This window comes from Chiloscyllium plagiosum, unplaced genomic scaffold (genome assembly GCF_037043375.1).
Source record: "Chiloscyllium plagiosum isolate Xiang-an unplaced genomic scaffold, Cpla_swu_hap1 HiC_scaffold_15, whole genome shotgun sequence".
Classification (NCBI taxonomy): domain Eukaryota; kingdom Metazoa; phylum Chordata; class Chondrichthyes; order Orectolobiformes; family Hemiscylliidae; genus Chiloscyllium; species Chiloscyllium plagiosum.
Window position 1 is genome coordinate 24,100,537 of NW_028270153.1, and position 25,246 is coordinate 24,125,782.

General features: G+C 41.2%; 1 protein-coding gene across 3 annotated transcripts in view; it reads right to left on the reverse strand.

Annotated features, from left to right (window-relative positions):
• The window catches only part of manbal (mannosidase beta like), a 49,718-nt gene that overhangs the window by 16,624 nt on the left and 7,848 nt on the right, over positions 1-25,246 (reverse strand). For 2 of the 3 annotated variants that reach the window (XM_087994821.1, XM_087994820.1), the window contains exon 2: positions 15,763-16,001. In XM_087994821.1, coding sequence (XP_087850947.1) covers positions 15,763-15,912 — 150 coding nt within the window. In that variant the 5' untranslated portion in view covers positions 15,913-16,001. Of the gene's footprint in view, positions 1-15,762; positions 16,002-23,355; positions 23,374-25,246 lie in introns of those variants that run through there. The other variant, XM_087994819.1, reaches the window with a different exon arrangement.

The following is a 25,246-nucleotide window of genomic DNA, read 5'->3' on the forward strand; positions in this document are numbered from 1 at the left end:
ATTCACTGGAGGTGGATATGCAACATTGCATTCATTTGTCAGTAAAGTTAATGGCATGTTTTCTTCAGTACTGAGGTAAAGCAAGGAACTTGAAAATACATTTTTTAGAAGTCTGGGGAGGATCAAGCGTATTCTTTCTACTTGAAAGTGGTTTTGCTTTCCAGTTTACAAGGATTTATACAGATGTGGAATACTAAGGCCTCTCATGTGGATTGGTATTGCTTCTGATGAAAGCCAAAGCTTACACCAGCAAACACAAAGAAAAATAAACACTTGTTCTCCCCTTAGAATGAGATTTAGCAGTAGCTTTATAGAACTATGACTTAGTAAATAGGGGCAGGTCTGTAAAAGGATGGAGAATATTGAAACAACTGATGGCTTGTTATTCATGCCTATACTGGCTTCGGGATTGGTGTAGGGAGAGAATGCTATCAAGCATTGGTAATGCTCACAGTCCATTAACTCAAGGATATTTCCTGAAGATATGAAACAGCAGAAAAACCCAACTCTTATTTGAAACAAGTGTTGACGTCTGCGTTAATAGTTCTCGGTACATTAAGGATCAAATAAAATTCAAGCAAATGTGAAAAGAATTGAGTGCAACCAGGAACTAAAATAGAAATTGCTGGAAGAACTCAGCAGGTCTGGCAGCGTCTGTGGAGAGAAATCAGAGGTTCTGAACTCATGGTTCTGAAGAACTGGACCCTAAACACCAACTGTGATTTCTCCCCACAGATGCTACCAGACTTGCTGACTTTTTTTCTAGAAATTGCTGTTTTTGTTTCTGATTTCCACCACCTGCAGTTCTTTTGGTCTTTTGTCTATTGAGTGCAACCAGGCTTGTTTGCAGATTAGATCAGCAGCAGAAAAAAATTATAACAGTCCCTCAGCTGTGCTTTGAAATGGGAAAGGGTTTGCATTGTGAATGGTGAGAAAACGATCACTGAATCCATTGATCACTGCTGGAAGAACACTGTGCAGAGGTATGATAAAGCCTAGTGGGAAGCTTTCAAAGTTAAACAGTCGCCTGACCATTTCTGTCTTAGCCAAGTAACACACAAGAATTGGAAGACACGCCACAACAATTGCATTGAATCACTATAGTGTGGAAACAGGTCTTTTGGCCCAACAAGTCCACACCAACCCTCTGAAGGGTAACCCATCCAGACCCATTCCCCTACCCTATTACTTTATTTTTCCCCTGACTTATGCATCTAACCTACCCATCCTGAACACTATGGACAATTTAGCATGGCCAATTCACCTAACCTGCACATCTTTGGACTGTGGGAGGAAACTGGAGCACCTGAAGGAAACTCACGCAGACACTGGGGGAAATGTGCAAATTCCAATGGCTCAGTACCCTACAAAAGTCAGGAAGGAGTGGGGTTGGGGGCATTGTGAATAAACAGAATAAAATGAAAGAGAAGCATGGGGTTAAGGTTTGAGACTATCACTGATTAAGAAGTGTCAGATAGTTCTCGTGATACTAACTCAGTTGGGCAGATACTAAACATTTCCAGCAGCACGTCCAGCATTATTGCTTCCCAGTGAAAACGATAAGCATCACCCAACACATAGTTAATATTCTACACAAAATAAGAAATAGATTTACAGACTTTTGTTTGAACGAGTTATGTAAAGATATTTGTGCATGTCGCATGCACCAAGGCAAGTACTTCATTGGGGTACGTAATACATTCAGATTCAAGTCAGGTTGAGGATTCAGATACTTTCTAATCTACTTATTAACAGATGGTATTACATAATTCTGGAGCATATGCAACTTGATTCCAGGCCTTCTGACTCAGGGGTAGAGACACTACCACTGAACCAAAACAGCCCTCTGGTGGTGGATTCTTGACACAACATAGAATCAGTACATGGTGCATTCCAGATATCACAAATTACTGGAATTGTCATTAATATCCACAACATAAAATGTCTAATTTTTCCATATATTGTGGTTCTGTTCGCCGAGCTGGAAGTTTTTGTTGCAAACGTTTCGTCCCCTGGCTAGGCGACATCATCAGTTCTTGGGAGCCTCCTGCGAAGCGCTTCTTTGATGTTTCCTCCGGTGTTTATAGTGGTCTGTCCCTGCCGCTTCCGGTTGTCAGTTTCAGCTGTCCGCTGTAGTGGTTGGTATATTGGGTCCAGGTCGATGTGTTTGTTGATGGAGTTTGTGGATGAATGCCATGCCTCTAGGAATTCCCTGGCTATTCTCTGTCTGGCTTGCCCTATGATAGTCGTGTTGTCCCAGTCGAATTCATGTTGCTTGTTGTCTGCGTGTGTGGCTACTAAGGATAGCTGGTCGTGTCGTTTTGTGGCTAGTTAATGTTCATGTATGCGGATTGTTAGCTGTCTTCCATGAAGAAACCATGATATCATTCGACGTGAGTGCACTGTTCACTTCGATTGACAAAAACTTCCAGCTCGGCGAACAGAACCACAACAACGAGCACCCGAGCTACAAATCTTCGCACAAACTTTCCATACATATAAAATGTTAATTCTTCTGATCACTTTAGACTTCACCCTTTAGGTCCACATGAATATTTCAGTGCAATAAAATTATATAACTATTTAAGCTTATTCTAACTCTGAACTATAATGATGTAATCATGAAAATCTCTTTTCAGATGTTCCCCTCATGATAAATAACAGACACAATCATTTTTACATTACATTGTCATTGTTAAAATATACAGCGTGCTTGGTAGTCACATTGGAGATGTAATGCTGAATGTTTTTGCATGACATGTTAAATACTTCTCATTTGTGCAGAAGGTGTACTCATGATGGTATAAAATTCTTAAAACACATTGGCAAAACTTCTTTGATTTGAATGGAAATTGCAAAAAAAAATTCCATTTTAGAAGCTGATTTATGCACAAAGGTATTCTATTGATTCAGCTTATCCCTCAACATTGATTCCACTATAGCCTGACTTCACTTTGTTACAATTAATAAGTAAGACTCTACTGCACCCTGGTGTCAAACTAAGAAAATGTATTTCAAATGAATGCCACTGCATTAAAAGCAAAAGACCAGCTTGTATTTAATACAGCGCTTTTTATGGACCCCAAGCTTTTCAAAGCTTTTTAAAGCTAATTATATAATTTTGAAATGTAGTCACTGCAGTAATATAAGAAACATACAGTAAAATCTCACTGTTAGCAATGGATGCATTTATGAAAAATATTGCAGTCTGCAACATTCCGCGAAAACAGTGAAAAGCAAATGCTGGAACTGCAACTGGTAAAAAAAAGTACACAGTAAGTATTGCGAGGATAGACAAATTTACAAAAGGGTGGACATACAAAACAGTGCGACCTTACAGTAGCAGCCAATTTGTAATGAGGAAGCTCATTTAGATGCATAAATCAATCAGGCTGCTCCAACATTTATTGTCTGGGCAGTAACTCTGATGAAATGAACAGTGGTCTTCTTTACGGAGAAACATCTGTCAATGATTACTTGTTGATCAAAACACACCTTTTCCAGATCTCTACAGATGGTCACAGATAACTCGTAATTTAGTTCAATGAAGTAAGTGATGGCACAATTTAGATTAGATTCCCTACAGTGTGAAAACAGACCCTTCGGTCCAACAAGTCCACACCAACCCTCCAAAGAGTAACCCACCTAAACCCCTTTTCCCTCTGACTAATGCACCTAGTTGACAATTTAAGCATGGCCAATTCACCTAACCTGCATATCTTTGGACTGTGGGAGGAAACCGGAGCACCTGGAGGAAACCCACGTAGACACGGGGAGAATGTACAAACTCCACACAGACAGTCACCTGAGGTAGGAATTGAACCCGGGATCCTGGTGCTGTGAGGTTATTGGGAGGACTAGGGGAAGCAAGTATATAGTTCATGGTGCAGTTCTACAAGATACAGACACCAAACAGCACACAAACCTGAAGATTAAAGAACATGCTGAGATAAATAATTAGCATGTGAGATGTTGGGCTTCACAAATAGAGATATTGAATATAAAATTTGGAAAATTTATTTAACTTTTATAAAGTTCTGCTTAGGCCATAACTAGAGTGCTGCAGTCAGTTCTCGTCTGAGTAGGATGCCAGAGTCCTTGAGAATGTGCAGAACAGATTTACCAGAATGGTCCCAGAGATGAGAGAAATTAGTTGGTTTGGACAATTAGTTTGGAGAAGTTGGAGTTGTCCTCCTTAAATAAAGAAGGTTGACAAGATTTCTACTGGAAGTATACAAGATAATGACAGATTTGCATGAGGTAACAAATACAAGCTGTTGCCAACTGATGATGTCAGACCTAGGGGAATACAGAATAAATGATCTGGTAAAGAGATAAAGGGAGATGTGAGGAACACGTTCTTTTAGAGGGAGTAACAATGACCTGAAAATCACTGCCTTCAGGGATGATAGAAGTAAAGGCATTCAACAATTTCAATGTGCGCTTGAGGGGAACATAAAGTCAAACTTTCAGTTATTAACTGAGAGAATGTTTCATGTTTTAAGTAAAAGCTTTAACTGGACAAAAATTCAATAAAGCATGTAATACAAGATTAACATGATTTCATAAATATTTATTCTTTAAGCCCCAAAATTTCACTAGGACACTCCCTGCTCTATTTTTATTCCCACCGAAGAGTTGCCTTTAGCATTTCAGAATCTACTGATACTCCCCAGTGTTCCCACTTCGCTGAGTTGGCAGGTAGTGATTAGCAGGTATCACCCGGATCAGTGTCTGGACCTAGCTGTTCCCAATATAAACTAATTAATTAGATGAGGGAACTAAATGTAATATTTCCACATTTGCAGATGATGCAAAGCTGAGAGGGAGGTTGAGCTGTTAGGGAGGATGCAGAGATACTTCAGTGTGATTTGATACTGTACTGGGTACAGTAGATGAAGTATCATGTGGATAAATATGAAATTGGAGGAGAAAGTGAGGACTGCAGATGCTGGAGATCAGAGCTGAAAATGTGTTGCTGGAAAAGCGCAGGTGGTCAGGCAGCATCCAAGGAACAGGAGAATCGACGCTTATGCCCTGAAGAAGGGCTTATGCCCGAAACGTCGATTCTCCTGTTCCTTGGATGCTGCCTGACCTGCTGCGCTTTTCCAGCAACACATTTTCAGCTCATAAATATGAAATTATCCACTTCAGTAGCTAAAACCAGAAGGCAGCTTATTATATAAATTGCAGAAGATTGGCAGAGGGGGAAGTGCAATGAGACCTGGGAGACTTTGTACATAAGTGACTTCAAATAAATATGCAGGTGGAGAATCTGGTGAAGAAGGTAAATGATATGTTGGCTTTCATAATGAAATGACTTGAGAAAAGCAACAGGGATGTCTTTCTGCAATTCTACACAGCCTTCGTAATACCACATCTGGACTCCTGAGCATAGATTTGGTCTCATTATCTGGGGAAGGATGCTCTGGTTATGGAGAGAATTCAATGAAGGTTTCCCTAGAATTCCAGGACTGGCACAGAAATGAGACTGGATCGGTTAAGACTATATTCATGGGAGTTTAGAAGAATGAAGGGGGTTCTCGAACAAACCTATTAAATTCTAACAGTACGATGCAGATAAAACACAGGATGTTCCTGTTGCCTGGGGAGTCCTGAACCAGGGCTCACAGTATAGGAATTGGGATTGGCCATTCAGGACTGAGATGCGGAGAAATTTATGCATCCATAATATGGTGATCCTGTGGACTTAACTGCCACAGAAAGCGGTTGAGGCTAAAACATTGACTGTTTTGAGGAAGTATAGGGATAGGGAGAAAGCAGGAACAGGGCAGTGAGTTGGATGATCAGCCATGATTATACTGAATGGTGGAGAATGTTTGAATGGCTGAATGGCCTACTCGTGCTTCTATTTTCTGTGCTGGTATACGTCGATGAAAATTTGGGCCCTTTAATGTAACAATGCAAATTATTCTTGTATTTTACTTCCTGCATAACTCATTTGATACTTCACTGCATCACCATAAAATTTCATGTCTGCCTAAATTCCCATTCCTTAATCACAAGCCTGAAGGCTTTAGGACTGGTATCATAGTCTCTGTAGTTTGAGAGCTTGATGGTGAGAACATAAAAAAACACAAGAGGAAGAGCAAAGCACATGACCCCAGGAGCCTACACGACAGTTCAGTAAGATCATTCAGATCTTCAGCTTCAACTCCAGTTCTTAACCTTTTCTTACATTGATTCCTTGACATGCCGAATGTGTGTCCATCTGTGTCTGCCTTTAAAATATTCAGAGGCGCAACACTCACAACCTTTGGAAGTGGAGTATTGCAAAAATATGTCCCTTTAAGTGGAATTTTATTTTCTCATCTCAGCTCCTTATCCTGAAACAATGCCCCTGTATTCCAAATTCCTCAGGCAAGGACAAACAACATCGTAGTGTCTATCCTGCCAACTTCCTTCAATGAGTTCAAGTCAACTAAAGGTTGCAAATTTCTTACTATTTTCAAACAAACAATCAGTTCAGGGGATGTGAAAAAGGGCTTAAAGTGCATCTTACCATGGAACGGCAGCTCTGGTAGAAATGGTTACAGAAGAAGACAAAGATAATCAAAGATTGACTCCATGGTTTCGATCACTGCTTTTTCAAAACTGAGAGTCAGAAATATTTCTTTTGCGAGGAAGATCCAGTTGAATTTATTATGGTATTCTTTCCCTTCAAAACAGTGTTCAAACAGATACCGCTACATCAATTCTTATGACGTGTTCTTTTTAAGAAAAAAGTACCTGAACCCCTATGTGTCTCTGTTCTACAATAATGCCAGAGTCCTACAATTAATTGAATACGTCCTGAACTTGTTTATTTTACCAAAATGCAACACCTTGCATTTATCCAAACTAAACTGCATCTGCCACTCCTCGGCCCATTGAGCTAATTGATCAAGATCTCTTTGTAATCTTTGATAAACTTCTTCACTGTCTGCTATACCAGTATTATCGGTGTCACCTGAAAACATACTGATCATGCTTCCTATATCCTCATCCAAATCATTTGTATAAATGAAAAGCAAAGGTGGATCCAGTGCCGATCCCTGAGGAACACCAGTGGCGACAGGCCTCCAGTCCAATAAACGCTGTACCACCACAGTCTATCTCCTACCATAAAACTAGTTAACCTGGTTGTGGATTACTAAACCAGCAACATTACCATAATGCTATTGCCTCATTGTTGCATAATCCTTTAATGTTCATTGTAAATTAATTATATCCATGTGACCACTGTCCACAATGAAGGCAACTACCTTCCTTCCCACCATCATCTAAGATGTCACCCACCTCCTTCTTTCCAGGTGCCCTGCACTCAAGCCCTGTGAGTTACCATTATGAAGCTGCCATGTTACTTTTGGGGCACCTTCCTGGAGTCCCAGTAGTGCCCACTCCTGAGCTCAGCCAGTGACTGGACTGAAGGAGCTGCTGGATTGGCTGGCAGATTTGAATGGTTGGATTTCCTCCCACTGATGGTGGAAGCAAACCATGAAACAAGTTAGCCCATCCAGGACACATTATGGCTAAGAGGTGCTCTTATTTGGAGCTCGATATACTCTAACAGACTTTCTTTCTAGTGACAGGGAAGGAGCAGTCTGCCTCCTGTTAATGACTTATTAGCTCACTTTTGCTGGTCAAAGCTACCCCAATTTTAGCAACGTTTCCAATTGTTCATTCAAACCAGCTTTAGTATCAGTAATCCTCATAATTTAACATTATCTTCTTCTCTCCATCACACCACAGAACCTCCATCTTGTTCATTTATCCTCTTGCTCTTTTCTTGCACTGTGCACTTGCTTAAAGCCTAAGCATTGCCAATTCCAATGGAAGTTCTTCACCCTGAAATGTTACCACTGTTTCTCTAACCAAAGACGCTGTCAAACCTTTTATTTTCAACATTTTCTGTTTTGATTCCAGATGCCCATATTTTGCTTTTGTATCATTGATAAGAAACTGGTCAGGTGATAACAGCTAAGTTCATACTCCTGGATAGCAGCCATGCGTCAACAGCTGACTATACACACAAATTTTTACCAAAGAAGATACAATTTCAAAGAAACAAGCAATAAAATATTATGAAATAAACAGGCTGTAACTTTCTGATTCACTATGTTCTGTAAAAAAAGATAACGAGAAGTAATGGGAAAAACACTCAAAGGATATTACAAACCTTCACTATTTAAATGTACTGAGTTACCAATATTGAATTCACCTGGAATGAAATATGCTCAATCATCAAATATTCCAGAGCAAACACTGACATAAAATGTTTATGACACCACATATATGTTTTTAAACTTAGTTCTATCTCAAACACAAGCAAATATTGAATTCAGACATTGTATTCATAAAACATAATATATTTTGTCAATATTCAGATTGAAATATGCATCTTTCCTTGACAATCTCAGGTACAAAGGAAATGCCTAAATGATTGCACATTTAGATCAAAGCTGTAATAAGCATCTATAGTGGCTCAGTACTGCCTGCCAAAGCCAGGGGTTTAATTCATTGTCACCTCTCTTCCAGAGGTTCCCAGCTTTGGTCACCCAGCTTGTGCTGAGTTAGCCACTTCTAGCCAGATAGCAAAATGGGCATGAAAACTCACTTCAGCATTCCAAGGCAAAAAGAAGGGAAAGAAAATGACAGAGAAGCAGCTTCTGATCACTACCCAGTAACCATTCCTGCAAGTGCATAATTACACCATAAGGTCAACACATACACTGACTTAACCTATTTGTGAAGAAGACATAAGGAGGTTGTAGAGAGGTTTCAATGCTTTGAATGAATAGGCAAAAATCTAGCAGATGGAATATAATGTGGGAAAATGTAAGTTGCTTACTGTAGCAGGAAGGATGGAAAAACAGACTATTACTTAAGTGGAGAATAACTGCAGAATTCCAAGGTGCAGAGGGATTTAGCTATTTTAGCACAGGTCACAAAAGGTCACTACAGATACAGCATACAAGGTAAGAAGGCGAATGAAATTCTCTCCTTTATTATGAAAGAAATTGATCATAGAAGTATGCATGTTATGCTACAGTTTTACAGGGTATTAGATTGCATCCTGAATACTATCTGCAGTTTTTGTTTCTTTATTAACGCAGTCCAAAGGAGATTTACTAGATTCATACTTGAAACGAGTGGCTTGACATAGAAGGATAGGTTAGACAGATTGGACTTGTTTCCACTGGTAGGAGAGGAGTGAGGGGTGATTTGATTGAAAGGTGTAAGATCCTGAATGGTTCCAACAAGGCAGATTGGAAAAGGATACTTCTTCTTGTGGTGAGTCCAGAACTAGGGGACACTGTATTAAAATCAGAAGTTGTCCTTTTAGGAGTAGATAAGGAAAATGTCCTTCTCTCACATGGCTGTGTGACTTTGCAACTCTCTGCTTCAGAACACAAGAACAAGGAGCAGGAGTAAGCAATTTAGTCCCTCCAGTCTGCTCCACAATTTAATATGATCATGCTTGATCTCACCCCAGCTCAAAATTCACGTTCTTGCCCACTCCCCATAACTCTAACTTTTAAAAATCTCCCAGTGTCCACTATCTGGGGTACTGAAGTCCACAGATTCATAACACCTTGAGAGAAGTAATTCTTCCGAATTTTGGTTTTAAATCTGCCACCACTTATCCCAAAACTATGACCTCTCAGTCTAGATTACCCCTCAAGGGGAAACATTGATCTACTCTGTCAATCCCCTTTAGTTTCTTATATACTTCAATTAGATCTCCTCTCATCATACTAAACTGCTCAATCTCTCCTCTCAAGACATGCCTTTCATTTCTGGAATTAATCTAGTGAATCATCTTTGAACTGCCTCCAATGCAATTATATCCTCCATCAAGTTAGGGTACCAAAACTAAACTACATAGCACTCCAGGTGCAGTCTTATCAATATTTTGTATGATTGTAACAACACTTCAGTTCTTTAAACTTGATTTCTTTTGCAATAAATGCCAAAATTCCATTTGCTCTCCTTACCTGCTGTACCTATATACTCACTTTGTGCGACTCATGCACAAGGACACCCAGATCTCTGCATAGTTTGACATTTCTCTCTATTTTGATTAACAAATTGCCTTTTTATTCTTCTGACCAAAATGGATAAGCTCACATTTTATTCATATTAAAATTTATCCGCCACACGTTGGGTGCATTTATCTATCTACATCCATTTGTATACTTCTCATTTCTTCATTGCAACTTACTATCCCACCTATTTCAGTGTCATCTGCAAATCTGGCTATAGTAAATTTAAATCAATAATATAAATCATAGATAGTTGGGGCCTTAAAGACTGAACCCCGCTGCACCCTGCTAGTTACAGAATGCCAACCAGAGAAAAACCCATTTATCCCAATCCTCTGCTTTCTGTTGGTTAGTCAATCCTCTATACAGATCAATATTTAGCCCCATGTGATCTCACCCTGTGCATTAATCATTTGTGCATCACTTTTTCAATTGCCCTTTGAAAGTACAGACAGACTACATCTATAGGAATCCCATTATCCCATTCTTCTTGTTACATCTTCAAAGAACTCTAGAAAATTAGTAAAATATGATTTACCCTTCATAAAACCATGCTGATTCTTGATGGATTGTGTTTTGACTTTCCAAATATCCCATTAATACTTTCTTAATAATGGATTCCAACAATGGCCCAATGACAGATGTTAAACTATTTGGTCTGTTGTTTTCTACTTGGTGTGTGAACCACTGCCACCACTTCATTGTTTTGGAATTAGGGAATGTGTGTGATTTTTTCAATTCCACTGGAACCTTGCCCACATCCATGGATCTTTCAACTATTGTAATCAGTTGAACCATTATTTCTTCCTTTAAGACTCAAGAATATAGGTAATCAGGCCCTGGGAACTTGCTTACTTTCAGTCTCAATAGTTTTTGCAGTTGTGTCTCCCTAGTGATGGTGATTGTTTTAAGTTCTTCCTTTTCTATAACCTCCATTACAATTGGGATAGTTTCAAGATATACCACCACAAAACTGAGGCAAATTATTGATTTAGCATCTCTGCCATTTCGGTAGTCCCCATTATTAACTCCCCATTATTAACTCCACAGTCTAGTCCTCTAAAGGACCAACATTCACTTTAGCTCCTGTCTTCCTTTTTTTATACAGAAACTTTTGCTATTGGTTCCTTTTCTTGTAACATTAGTTTGCTTTCACAATTAATCTTAGCTCTGTTTATTAATTTTTTTTTACTAAGCCCTTGTTGGTCTTCAAATGTTTCCCAATCCTCCAGCCTGCCACTGCCCTCTGCAATCTGGTACACCTTAGTTTTTACCCATTTGTTATCTTTAACCTCCTTGCTTAGCCATGGATGCTTTCTCCCCCATTTACAATTTTTCTTTCTCTCTGTAATTTTTCTTTTTAAGTTGGAAGGAATTAATTTCTCCTTAAATGTCTGCCACTGTTCATCAACTGTCCTACCTTTTAGTCTTTCTGCCCAGTCCACTTAGGCCCTCATCTCCATGACCACAGGTTAAAGGAGGTAGATCAGAATGTGGAAATTGATACACAAACAAATCAGCCACGATTTTACTGCATGGTGGACCAGGATCAAGGGGCCAACAGGTCCATTTTGAATCCTATTTAACATACTGATATGTAATTTGAGAACTATATGATTGAGTATGTATTGACACTTAGCATTGGATGTGAAAAATAACTGCTTGAGCAATGAAGTATCAGTGAACTGGAGTTATCAAGAGAACACAATCCAAAACATTATTCTCAGGTGAGGAGAGGCAAGATTGAACATACAAACATAGGAGAAAGGTATGAGAGTAGGCCACTCAATCCTTTGAGGCTGCTTTGCTATTCAATAAGGTCATGACTGATCTGATTTTAACCTTAACTCCATGTCTCTGCATAGTCCCGATAATCTTTCATCCCCTTGGTAATCAACAATCTATCTATCCCTACCTGAAGATTCTGCAGCCACTGCCTTTTGAGGAATCGTATTCCAAAAATTCACAACTCTCAGAAAGAAGAAAAAAGTTCCCTCATCTCTTCTTTAGATTGGGACTTCTTTCTTTCAACATTCTTCAAGTCAAGTTCCCTCAGGATTTTATATATTTCAATTAAGTCAGCTTTGATTCTTCTAAACTCCATTGAAGACGGAGGAAGATTTAAAATGTATATTTATAAATTAAATACAGTCTGTATTTTACAATTTCATGTGAATTTATAATCTACACTATTCACTAATCTCATCCACTTTGTGGCATTATTCCTGAAGATACAGTCCCCAGCATTTACTCTTATGGACACTGGTCTATAATTGGAAAACTAGAAGTGTGCACTATTTTACCTAAATCAATTACAAAGCCACCGCTTACATATAAAATGTTGGTGATTTTGGCAGTTCAACTGACAATTGAGCATTGTTGTATATTCAACTGAGGAGTTAAGTGCCTCAATACTATTTGTATCTGGGCTTAATTACTGGCCTGAGACTTTTGAGAAAGACAACACTAATGACACACAATCATTCCCTTTGTCATCAATGATTAGAGGTCTTCTGTAAGAACTAATTTGAATGTTGGGTCATGCTTCAGATCTGTCTGGCATACAGTTACTTACAAGCTATTTCCTATAATTTTGTGAGCTGACGAAGCATTGGACTTCGAACAGATTTAGATTTGGAAAGCAAATATTTCACTAGTTTATGTTGAGTTTATCTGGGTTCTTTACACCTTAAATGTCCACTGATTAATGGGAAAATCAGATTAATTTGAATACATCTACTATAAAGAGTGAAGACTGTATTATGACAGAACAGGAAGTGGAAATAAAGTGCTGTGGTCATTATAAAGAAGCATCACAAAGTTCCCTCTTTTAGTTCTTTATCTTGCATTTCATCAATTTTCTCTCTTTTTAACTCTGAGCTATTTTTTCATTGAAGGCACTGATTTCATATGTCATACAACTTTACTATTGTCTGCAATTAGTAGGTAGCTCCACCAAGTGCCATTGTCAATGTTTGAGTTCAGATAGTGAGCATTACTGTGAACTAATCCTGTCCTCACTCAGCATCCTTGGACACACAGTAAATTAATTGCAAAAAAGTACAGATGACAGATTTTCACTTTCTTAAATGTGAATTCATTTAAAGCTGAATTCATCTTACTGAGAAGTGATCTGAGATTTAATCAGCCCAATTTAGCTATTTGGCTGGCTCCACAAGTTGATAACGTTAGGAACTTCCTAACCATTTACTCATTTTTGAGAGTTCTGTTTGGAGACAGCCAGGATACCTTGAGGCTCAATCCGATTGCGTGTTAACATGTAAACTAGAACTATTTACTGACATACAAACATGCACTTCTTTTTATTTAGCTTTATTCAAGTCTTGCAAGATTTCTTTCCTTCTCTCCTTTGATGCATGTTCAACTCTCTCCTGTTCCATCTAACTCTTCCCTTGTTTAAAAGGTTCACTGTATCCTTATATTTAATTTTCTCATGCTCCAAAGCTTTCTTATATCCTATTAAATCATATGTAATTTTTAAAAAGTCAATCATTAAGCAGGAAGTCATTAAAAAAAATGTTGTTCTGAATCAGCAGTCTTCCAAATCCTCCTTCTAGTGGGTTAGTTCATAAATAGGGTTTGAACATTTCCATATGTAATTCTAATACTTGCTCAGTTGGCAAGACATGCCCATGTTCTTACTCACTGCACCAAAAGGCTTAACAGAACATTGACTTTTCTGGTCATCTGCTTGGCTGTGGATTTAATCACAAATTACTAAATTTGTAATGCTTCGGGACCTGTGGTGACTTGAATCCAAGTTCCTTTATATTCACATACAAACACTTTAAGAATTGGAAGTGGAATTTTCTTGACTGACAGACAGGAGAGTGAATTAATTGCTTGCTTTTCCAGCTGTTACTATATTGCAATCTCAAATGATTTTCATCCTGCCAAGGCAAACATTGACTGACTAGAACTTACAATCTTCTTCAAATATGCACTGAGAAAAAAAGACTTTGTAAATATATGCCAATTTGTAAGCAAATATGTTCAACATTTTCATATTCCAAAAATGGGACAGTCTCCTTCTTTGATGATTCTTGAAGTGCTAGGTTCATACAACCTGTTATTACCCAGATCCATCATTTCAAAACCTGTGCTGATCGATTAACGTCTGCCCCTTTGGCCCAGTGAACAGTTCGGGCATAATCATTCGCCCAGGCTTCTGACCAAATTAAGGGCTTGCTAGGCCACTTATTATAGTGACAAATAAACTTTCTCCTTATTGCGGAAGACAAGCCTAGGCGAGTTTCTGCTCGATTATTATCCAAAAACAGGTGGTCTTAAGGTAAGCAGAGAGAATGGGGAAAGATGACATCTTGTTGAATCACTGCCTCTTCAATCAGCGCTTCTGTTCACCCATGCTGCTTGCTCGTTTAGGTGAATATAGTGACAGAATTAGGATTTCAACTACATTTCCTCCATTCGTGGTGCTGATGGAGGGAAGGATAATAAAGGGAGGGCATTCTGAGCCCTGATTGGCAGAAAGAGCATGGATTATTATGACTCTGAGATAGGAAAGCAGGGAAACCTTTTTTGGAGTCCTTCTCTCATCTGTTGCATGGTTAGAAGGTTCTTTCAGTACTCAATTAAAATCTCTTGCCAATTCATTTAGTGGGGGTAGCTTTGTCCCATAACAATGCTGATGAGTGGACACTGCAACACCACACCAAAGAACTGGTGGACTCCCAATGGAGAATGCTAACATCTCAGGAATCCTTCCCAGTATACCTAGGAAATGGATCAATGTCACGGCATGGTCAGGCCTGGGGGCAAAACTCTCGTTAACCCTGTGATGATGCTGCTCCTTTAATAAGGTTATTTTGCCCTTGGTTTTTCTTTCAAGATTCGTCATAAAGGCAGAGGTTCCACTATGTCTGGATGTATCTACTTGAAAAGGCTTTTAAAGTTTTTTTTTGAAACACATGTACAATGACAGTGGAGTGGCTGGTTCTCCCAGTCCAGGGTTTTTTCTGGTTTGGTTTTAGTTTTTGGCTGGGGACCCAAAGAAATGGCTCTATGCTGATTCTCTCTCTCTCTCTCTGCAATCTCTCCCCTCTAAGAACCTGTGTTTGAATTTACTTTTTTGCCAAGGGGTGTTATGGAATGTTACAGGAAATCGGAACAGCTCTTTGTTAAGTTGTGTCTTTGTGTTTGTTGGGTTTTCAAATTGTTATGCTATTCTAAACTTGGTTTTCTTTTGTTCATGTGTAAATAAATCCTGTTTTGTTTAAAACCAAGTGGTTTGACCAGCTGCATTGCCCCTGGAATATTCACCTTACATCAGCTTAAAACAATAAGAAAAGTTAGGTTCTGGGCTACTTTCTTAAAATATTTTGAGGGGTGTCTGGCCTGGACCATAACCACCCTAACTTAATTCAGGCAGCATTCCAACATCAAGAAAAATATTTCACCCTCACAACAGCCTCTGCCACCTTCCTACAATGAGACAGATGAAAATACAATTGACCGCTATATGATAAATGAGGAAAGAGTATGACGAGCAACTAAATCAATTGAGATTCATGCAATAAGCACAAGATTATTCTTTTAAAGCAGAAAATTTCATGGTAAAGCCAGCATTAAATTAACTATAATGAACAATGAAGCCAACAACGGCTTCTTGATCCCCTTCATATCAGAAGCACTGTCCTTTTCGAGTTAGAAGGAAAGTGAGTAAGTTTGTTCTTACTGGCTCCGATGATTTAGAAGAAGGTAATAAGATAGACAATATGCAGATAATCTGGAAAATTGCCCCGAGGAACAAGCCATAACGCAAGACGTTGTCAAAAAAGGTTGGTTCCGGTATTTCTGGAGGAGACAGATCAAATTCGCTGGCCATTCTTCTGCTGTGGTCCTGAATTATGGTTTGTCTTTCTGGACGTGCTTCACAATTGTTTCTAATGAAGTTTTTTTTGTCACACTTCGTATCTAAGGGGGAAAAGTCAGAAAACAGAGAAGTGCATGATTAGTGGGGAGAGATTGTAACCTAACAACATTTATAAAATTCATACCCAGTTTTCTCTTAAAATTCACGTATTGAGTTAATTTGATGTATACATTTTCCATGGACAATCACCGGTCCCTAATGACATTCAGTCAATTGTTGTGTGTCCATTACCAAATTTCATTTCTCCATTGAACAGTTCATGATTTTTTTCTTTTTGCACCTCCATAAAGAAACACATTTTTTGTAAAACCCTTGATTTACTGCAAAATGTTAGACAAGGAACTTATGGGAATCCAGAAATATTTGCACAGTCATAGAGTCATATAGCATGGATATAGACCCTTCGGTCCAACTCATCTGCACCAACCAGATATCCCAATCTGATCTAGTCCCATTTGCCAGCATTTGGCCACATTCCTCTAAGCCCTTCCTGTTCTTATACCCATCCAGATGCCCTTTAATTGTTGTAATCGTACGCACCTCCACCACTCACTCTGGCAGCTTGTTCCATGCATGCACCACCCTCTGCATGAAAAGGTTCTCAGGTCCTCTTTCCCCTCTCATCTTCAACCTATGTCTTCTAGTTTTGGACTCCCACTTTCTAAGAAAATGACCTGGGCTATTTACCCCTTCCATGCCCCTAATGATTTTATAAACCTCTACAATGTCACCCTTCTGCCTCCAAATGGGGAAAAAGGCCCAAGTCTATTCAGCCTCTCTATAACTCAAAAACCCTCCAGTCTTGGCAACATCTATGCACAGAGGAACCTCAATTATCCAGTATTCAATTAACTGAATTTCAGCTTACCCAAACAAGATCTCAAGGTCCCAATGCTTGGCTAACAATGTTATCCAGCATTTGATTATCCGGCATTCGATTAACCGAATGAAATACTTCACACCCATGTCCTTTGGTTAATCAAGGTTCCTCATCAATATCCTGTACAGTTGCAACATAACATCACCACCCTGCTCTACCTGCGATTCCACTTTCAAGTAAATATGAATCTGCACCCCCTAAGGTCTCTTTGTTTGGTAACACTCCCCAGAGACCTACCATTAATTGTATAAGTCCTGTCCTAATTTGCCTCACCAAAATGCAACACCTCACATTTATCTAAATTAAATTCCATTTGCCTCTCCTCGGCTCACTGATCCATCTAATCATGGTTCTGTTGTCCACTACACCACCTATTTTGTCCACTACACCTTCTGCAAACGTACTAACCATACCTTTTATATAAAAGATTTGGATGTGAATATAGATGATGAAAAGCAGTGGACCCAGCACTGATCCTTGTGGCACACTGCTATCACAGGACTCCAGTCCAAAAAGCCACCTCCACCACAACTTTCAAGCCAATTTTGTGTCCAATTGACTGGCTCCAGGATTCCTTGTGCTCTAACCTTACTAACCAGCCTACCATGCAGAACTTTGTTGAAAGCTCTGCTGATGTCCACACAGACAATGTCTACCACTCCACCTTCATCACGTTTCTCAATAATGCCCCATTGCTTACAGAAGTAAAGTTTGAAAAGCAGTATTAATTTTAAGATTTCTCTGTCTCCTCTTACTGAATTGTACAACTTATCTCTCCAAATGGATAAAAAATGGCATTGGGAGCAAATATCCATGCTTGCAGTCTGCTCTCCTAATGGATGACACACCAATTCAGCAATATGCACTCAGCAGAACAATACAGCAGTAAATTTGATTCAAAACAATCGTGTCATTTATTTCTGAACACAGGAAATTCTTCATTCATTTGGAAATTAAAGGAAATGATGCTGTAGTAGCAATACTACTGGACTAGTAATCTAGAAACATAGAGGAATTTTCTGGGGACATTGGTTTGAATCCCACCATGGCAAATGGTGAGGTTTAAAATAAAGGAACATTTGGAATAAAAAGCTAGTCTAATGTCCTACATGAAGTTAGGATATAAAATCTGTCATCCTAACCTGGTTGAACCAACTTGTGACTCCAGACTCTCAGCAATGCAGTTAATTCTGAACTACCCTCTGTGTATTTCAAGTTGAGCAATAAGAACTGATGCCCACATCCCATTAACCTTTTAAACATTCAGTTGTTGGAAGTGATATAAATTTCACAGTAACCAACAAAATGGAATTGCATGACAAGATTTCATATTTTAGGACTTCTAGTGTGAAAAACAAATTAAAGCCAACATCAACTAAACAATTCTTAGTAGGCATCTATTACACTAAACTACAAAAAATGATATTGTCCCCATTAACTAACACAACTAAAACCATTTATACATCACAGCCTGAGAAGAAATGTAGTCTTTTGTACAAAGTTCCAAGCTCCTTCCAACTTTAACAGCATCTTCTCCCCAAGAGTGAATCTTCCAGGGTCCTTTTAAATAAAGTACCCTCATGCAACCTTCTGAAAATAATTAAATGATCTTTCAGTAATTAGGTCACTGGCAACTCCTCAGTTTTTTAAACTCCAAAGGTTTTGATTCTTTCAACCAGGAATACGTCCTCACCAACACTCAGCGTGTTGGATAACCCCCCCAAAAAAAATCTTCCTTCAGCTTTCAGCACCAGACATGGGTGAGTCTTCTTCCCAGATCTCTCCAGTTGAATGACTCGGAAGTGATGGGACTCCATTTGGCAGTCAGTATAATAGCCAGAGGCGCCCTGTAGGCACTAGAATGAAGAGTCATTGAAGTTCTATGGTCAGTTTGATTTAATCTAATGTATAGCAGCTCTATAGAGTTGGATATGGAAAAATGACCTGTGGCCATTTAATATAAATGTTTTCCTTTCTTTTGAGACATACATTTCTTTACTTTGTGTTTCACTTTTTAGAATTACTTCCCAAGCAATCTTTGCATTGATTCCTTGCTGGGATACAGGTGTGGAGCAATCAGTTTTAATAAGCTTGGAAAGAATCTTGCATGAGTATTACCTAGAACCCCCAACTACCTGGTAGCATTAGCTAAACTCAGGAGTTTCATTTGAAATTTTGTGAAAACAGTGGGCTATGCCAGAGAGCTCACACAGAGATAATCTGAACCAGCGTATGAGAAGGATAATTTCTGGATGAGAATCAGAGAGTCATAGAGTTGTACAGCACAGAAATAGACTCTTCAGTCCAACCCATCCATGTTGACCAGATATCCTAAATTAATCTAGTTCTCACATCCCTCTAAATCCTTCCTATTCACGTACCCATCCAGATGCCTTTTAAATATTGTAATTGTTCCCGTCTCCACCACTTCCTCTGGCAGCTCATTCCACACATACCACCCTCTCTGTGAAGAGGATGCCCCTTAGGTCTCTTTTCAAATCTTTCCTTTCTCAGTTTATACTTATGCCCTTTGGTTCTGGAGTCGGTTGCCTTGGGAATAAGACTTTGGCTATGCTCCTTATCCATGCCACTCATGATTTTATAAACCTCTAAATGGTCATCCTGCAGTCTCTGGTGCTCCAGGGAAATTAGCCCCAGCCTACTCAGCCTCTCCCTATAGCTCAAATCCTCCAACCTGGCAGCGTTCTTATAAATCTTTATTGAAGTTTAGCAACATCTTTCCTATAGCAGGGATATTACAAAAGCCAATATCCTGTACAGCCACAACATGACATCTCATCTCCTATACTTAATGCAGTGACCAATAAAGGCAAATATACCAAACGCCTTCTTCACTATCCAACTTGTGACTCCACCTTCAAGAAACTATGAACCTGCACCACTGGGGTCTCTTTGTTTGGCAACAATTTCCAGGACCCTACCATTATGTGTACAAGTCCTATCCTGATTTACCTTACCAAAATGCAACACCTCACATTTATCTAAGTTAAATTCCACCTGCCGCTCCTATAGAACAATCCAGCTGACCTTGTAGAATTAAACACCTCCTTGCACATCATTATCAGTGTTGTTAGCCAATAGATATTTTCCAATCAACCTGATCAGAGTTGTTATTACACATTTTTGGAGTAAGTGAAACTTGAACTCATGCCTCCTGGCCCAGAGGAAGGGACACTACCACTATGCTACATGGGTAACCTTGCTTGCCATGGAGATGCTGGAAAAGCACAGCAGGTCAGGCAGCATTCAAGGAGCAGGAGAATCGACGTTTCGGGCATAAGCCCTTCTTCAGGAATGAGGAAGGTGTGCCAAGCAGGCTAAGATAAAAGGTGAGGAGGAGGGACTTGGGGGAGGGGCGTTGGGAATGCGATAGGTGGAAGGAGGTTAAGGTGAGGATGATAGGCCGGAAAGGGGGTGGGGGCGGAGAAGTCAGGAAGAAGATTGCAGGTCAAGAGGGCGGTGCTGAGTCCGAGGATTGGGACTGAGATAAGGTGGGGGGAGGGGAAATGAGGAAGCTGGAGAAATCTGCATTCATCCCTTGTGGTTGGAGGGTTCCTAGGCGGAAGATGAGGCGCTCTGCCTCCAGGCGTCGTGTTGCCATGGTCTGGCGAAGGAGGAGGCCAAGGACCTGCATGTCCTGGGCGGAGTGGGAGGGGAGTTAAATTGTTCATCCACGGGGTGGTTGGGCTGGTTGGTGCAGGTGTCCCAGAGGTGTTCTCTGAAACATTCCGCAAGTAGGCAGCCTGTCTCCCCAATGTAGAGGAGGCCACATTGGGTGCAGCGGATGCAGTAAATGATGTGTGTGGAGGTGCAGGTGAATTTGTGACGGTTATGGAAGGGTCCCTTGGGGCCTTGGAGGGAAGTGAGGGGGGAGGTGTGGGCGCAAGTTTTGCATTTCTTGCGGTTGCAGGGGAAGTTGGGTTTGTGGGGGGGTGTGGACCTGACAAGGGAGTCGCAGAGGGAGTGGTCTTTCCGGAACACTGATAGGGGAGGGAAGGGAAATATATCCTTGGTGGTGGGGTCTGTTTGGAAGTGGCAGAAATGACGAAGGATGATACGATGTATCTGGAGGTTGGTGGGGTGGTAGGTGAGGACCAGTGGGGTTCTGTCCTGGTGGCGATTGGAGGGGCGGGGTTCAAGGGCGGAGGAGCGGGAAGTGGAGGAGATGTGGTGGAGAGCACCGTCAACTACGTCCGAGGGGAAATTGCGGTCTTTGAAGAAGGAGGCCATCTGGGTTGTTCGGTATTGGAATTGGTTCTCCTGGGAGCAGATGCGGCGGAGGCGAAGGTTTTGGGAATATGGGTGATGTTTTTACAGGGAGCAGGGTGGGAGGAGGTGTAATCTAGGTTGCTGTGGGAGTCGGTTGGTTTATAGTAAACGTCCGTGTTGAGTCGGTCGCCTGAGATAGAAATGGAGAGGTCTAGGAACGGGAGGGAGGAGTTTGAGACGGTCCAGGTAAATTTGAGGTCAGGGTGGAAGGTGTTAGTAAAGTGGATGAATTGTTCAACCTCCTAGTGGGAGCACAGGGTAGCGCCGATACAGTCATCGATGTAGCGGTGGAAAAGGTGGGGGGTGGTGCCAACGTAGCTGCGGAAGATGGACTGTTCCACATATCCAACGAAGCGGCAGGCATAGCCGGGGCCCATGGCTACTCCTTTGGTTTGGGGGAAGTGGGAGGATTGGAAAGAGAAGTTGTTCAGAGTGAGGACCAGTTCAGTCAGTCGATGGAGGGTGTCAGTGGAAGGGTACTGGTTGGGTTTGCGGGAAAGGAAGAAGCGGAGGGCTTTGAGGCCTTCGTGATGGGGGATGGAGGTGTATAGGGACTGGATGTCCACGGTGAAGATAAGGCCGGGAAGCGAAAATCATGGAGGAGGTGGAGGGCGAGGGTGGTGTCCCGAACGTAGGTGGGAAGTTCTTGGACTAAGGGGGACAGGACAGTTCGGGACACCACCCACGCTTCCCGGCCTTATCTTCACAGTGGACATCCAGTCCCTATAAAACTCCATCCCCCATCACGAAGGCCTCAAAGCCCTCCGCTTCTTCCTTTCCCGCCAACCCAACCAGTACCCTTCCACTGACACCCTCCATCGACTGACTGAACTGGTCCTCACTCTGAACAACTTCTCTTTCCAATCCTCCCACTTCCCCCAAACCAAAGGAGTAGCCATGGGCACCCGCATGGGCCCCAGCTATGCCTGCCGCTTCGTCGGATATGTGGAACAGTCCATCTTCCGCAGCTACGTTGGCACCACCCCCCACCTTTTCCACCGCTACATCGATGACTGTATCGGCGCTACCCCGTGCTCCCACTAGGAGGTTGAACAATTCATCCACTTTACTAACACCTTCCACCCTGACCTCAAATTTACCTGGACCGTCTCAAACTCCTCCCTCCCGTTCCTAGACCTCTCCATTTCTATCTCAGGCGACCGACTCAACACGGACGTTTACTATAAACCAACCAACTCCCACAGCAACCTAGATTACACCTCCTCCCACTCTGCTCCCTGTAAAAACATCACCCATATTCCCAATACCTTCGCCTCTGCCGCATCTGCTCCCAGGAGAACCAATTCCAATACCGAACAACCCAGATGGCCTCCTTCTTCAAAGACCGCAATTTCCCCTCGGACGTAGTTGACGGTGCTCTCCACCACATCTCCTCCACTTCCCGCTCCTCCGCCCTTGAACCCCGCCCCTCCAATCGCCACCAGGACAGAACCCCACTGGTCCTCACCTACCACCCCACCAACCTCCAGATACATCGTATCATCCTTCGTCATTTCTGCCACTTCCAAACAGACCCCACCACCAAGGATATATTTCCCTTCCCTCCCCTATCAGTGTTCCGGAAAGACCACTCCCTCTGCGACTCCCTTGTCAGGTCCACACCCCCCCACCAACCCAACCTCCCCTGCAACCGCAAGAAATGCAAAACTTGCGCCCACACCTCCCCCCTCACTTCCCTCCAAGGCCCCAAGGGACCCTTCCATAACCGTCACAAATTCACCTGCACCTCCACACACATCATTTACTGCATCCGCTGCACCCAATGTGGCCTCCTCTACATTGGGGAGACAGGCTGCCTACTTGCGGAATGTTTCAGAGAACACCTCTGGGACACCTGCACCAACCAACCCAACCACCCCGTGGATGAACAATTTAACTCCCCTCCCACTCCGCCCAGGACATGCAGGTCCTTGGCCTCCTCCTTCGGCAGACCATAGCAACACGACGCCTGGAGGAAGAGCGCCTCATCTTCCGCCTAGGAACCCTCCAACCACAAGGGATGAATGCAGATTTCTCCAGCTTCCTCATTTCCCCTCCCCCCACCTTATCTCAGTCCCAATTCTCGGACTCAGCACCGCCTTCTTGACCTGCAATCTTCTTCCCGACCACTCCGCCCCACGCCCTCTCTGGCCTATCTCCCTCACCTTAACCTCCTTCCACCTATCGCATTCCCAATGCCCCTCCCCCAAGTCTCTCCTCCCTACCTTTCATCTTAGCCTGCTTGGCACACCTTCCTCATTCCTGAAGAAGGGCTTATGCCAGAAACGTCGATTCTCCTGCTCCTTGGATGCTGCCTGACTTGCTGAGCTTTTCCAGCAACACATTTTTCAGCTCTGATCTCCAGCATCTGCAGTCCTCACTTTCTCCTTGCCATAGAGATGATCAATTCAACCAGCTGGAGCATGCTTAAACAATTAAAATGTAAACGTTAATTAATTGAAAACAAACTTATATTTTGACTTTCAGAAGTTGGAAGTACAATTACAAAGTGCCCATCACATCTCAAGTCAATTATTCTGTAACCAAATCTGGATATTGTGCAAAAATGACACCAATCACAATCCTCTCATTTTTGATGGCAGTAGATAAGCCAAATATGTCACCTCTACCACAACTTCAATATGAATGTTTCCTCTGAGAAGACTTTCAGATTCACAGCTTTAGTATGAAATTAATGGGTAGTTGATGCTGTACTTTTTAGATGTTTCGATCAAATTGTACTTTAGGGAACTATGGTTGTTCAGGAGCTGAACACCAGCAGATGAGCAGGTTTGCCTGCCAAGTCACTGTGCAATCTGTGAAGAAATAGGTAGTTCAAATTGACAATAGTGAATTATTTGTATTCTTTTCAAGATATAATCTGCATGACACTACTTTTCATTTGTAAATTGGGATTACTTACAAGTCTACAGACCCATGAACGTAATAACAAAAAAGCAGGATGAACAGTTCCCATCCAAGTATCACACCATCTGTCTTAATACATTAATAATCTGAAGTAACAGAGAAAGGAGAACATTATGTATCAAAAAGTGGAACCAAGTGATAATAAAAAAGAGAAAGAATGGCTAGATAAATGGCTAGAAACAGAGAAATCCTGTAACAAATGTACCCTCAGTAAGTTGAAAATTGTTTTGGACAAAATGGGAAGATTTCTCAAACAAATATTGAAGGTTTTCATGAAAGTTAAAACTTAACAAATCTGCAGCATTTCCTTTAAAACATTGGTGGCTTTCTTCATTTGCCAGTATTATAGTTTTATTCCTTCTTTTATTTAAACAATATTTAGAATAAAATTAAGGTCGAAGAAAAGACAAAACTTCCAGGAAAGGGGACTTTTAAAAATAGCAATAAACACATTAAAGGGAAATGCAAGCTACAAAATGATGAGTCTCTAAAAAGCAAAATTTAAGAAAAATTGTAGGAGGGATTAAAATATCTTAAACAACTAGATTAGATTCCCTATAGTGTGGAAACAAGTCCTTTGGCCCAACCAGTCCACACCGACCCTCCGAAGAGTAACCCACCCAGACCCATTTCCCTCTGACTAATGCACCGAACACTATGGGCAATTTAGCCTGGCCAACTCACCTGACCTGCACATCTTTGGACTGTGGTAGGAAACCCACGCAGACAGGGGAAGAATGCGCAAACTCCACATAGACAGTCGCCCAAGGCTGGAATCAAACCTGGGAGCCTGGTGCTGTGAGGCAGTAGTGCTAACCACTGAGCCACTGTGTCACCCCAAAGTGCTAAGTGATCACTGTAGTCAGGATTGGATTAGTTCTAAATTAGAGAAAGGCCAATTTTGACGGTATTAGGCAAGAACTTTAAAGAGCTGATTGGACGCAGATGTTCACAGGTAAAGGGACGGCTGGAAAATGGGAAGCCTTCAGAAATGAGATAACGAGAAACCAGAGAAAGTATATTCCTGTTAGGGCGAAAGGAAAGGCTGGTACGTATAGGGAATGCTGGATGACCAAAGAAATTGAGGATTTGGTTAAGAAAAAGAAGGAAGCATGTGTCAGGTACAGACAGGATAGATCGAGAGAAAATAGGAGTATACTGAAGAGGGAAATTAGGAGGGCAAAAAGG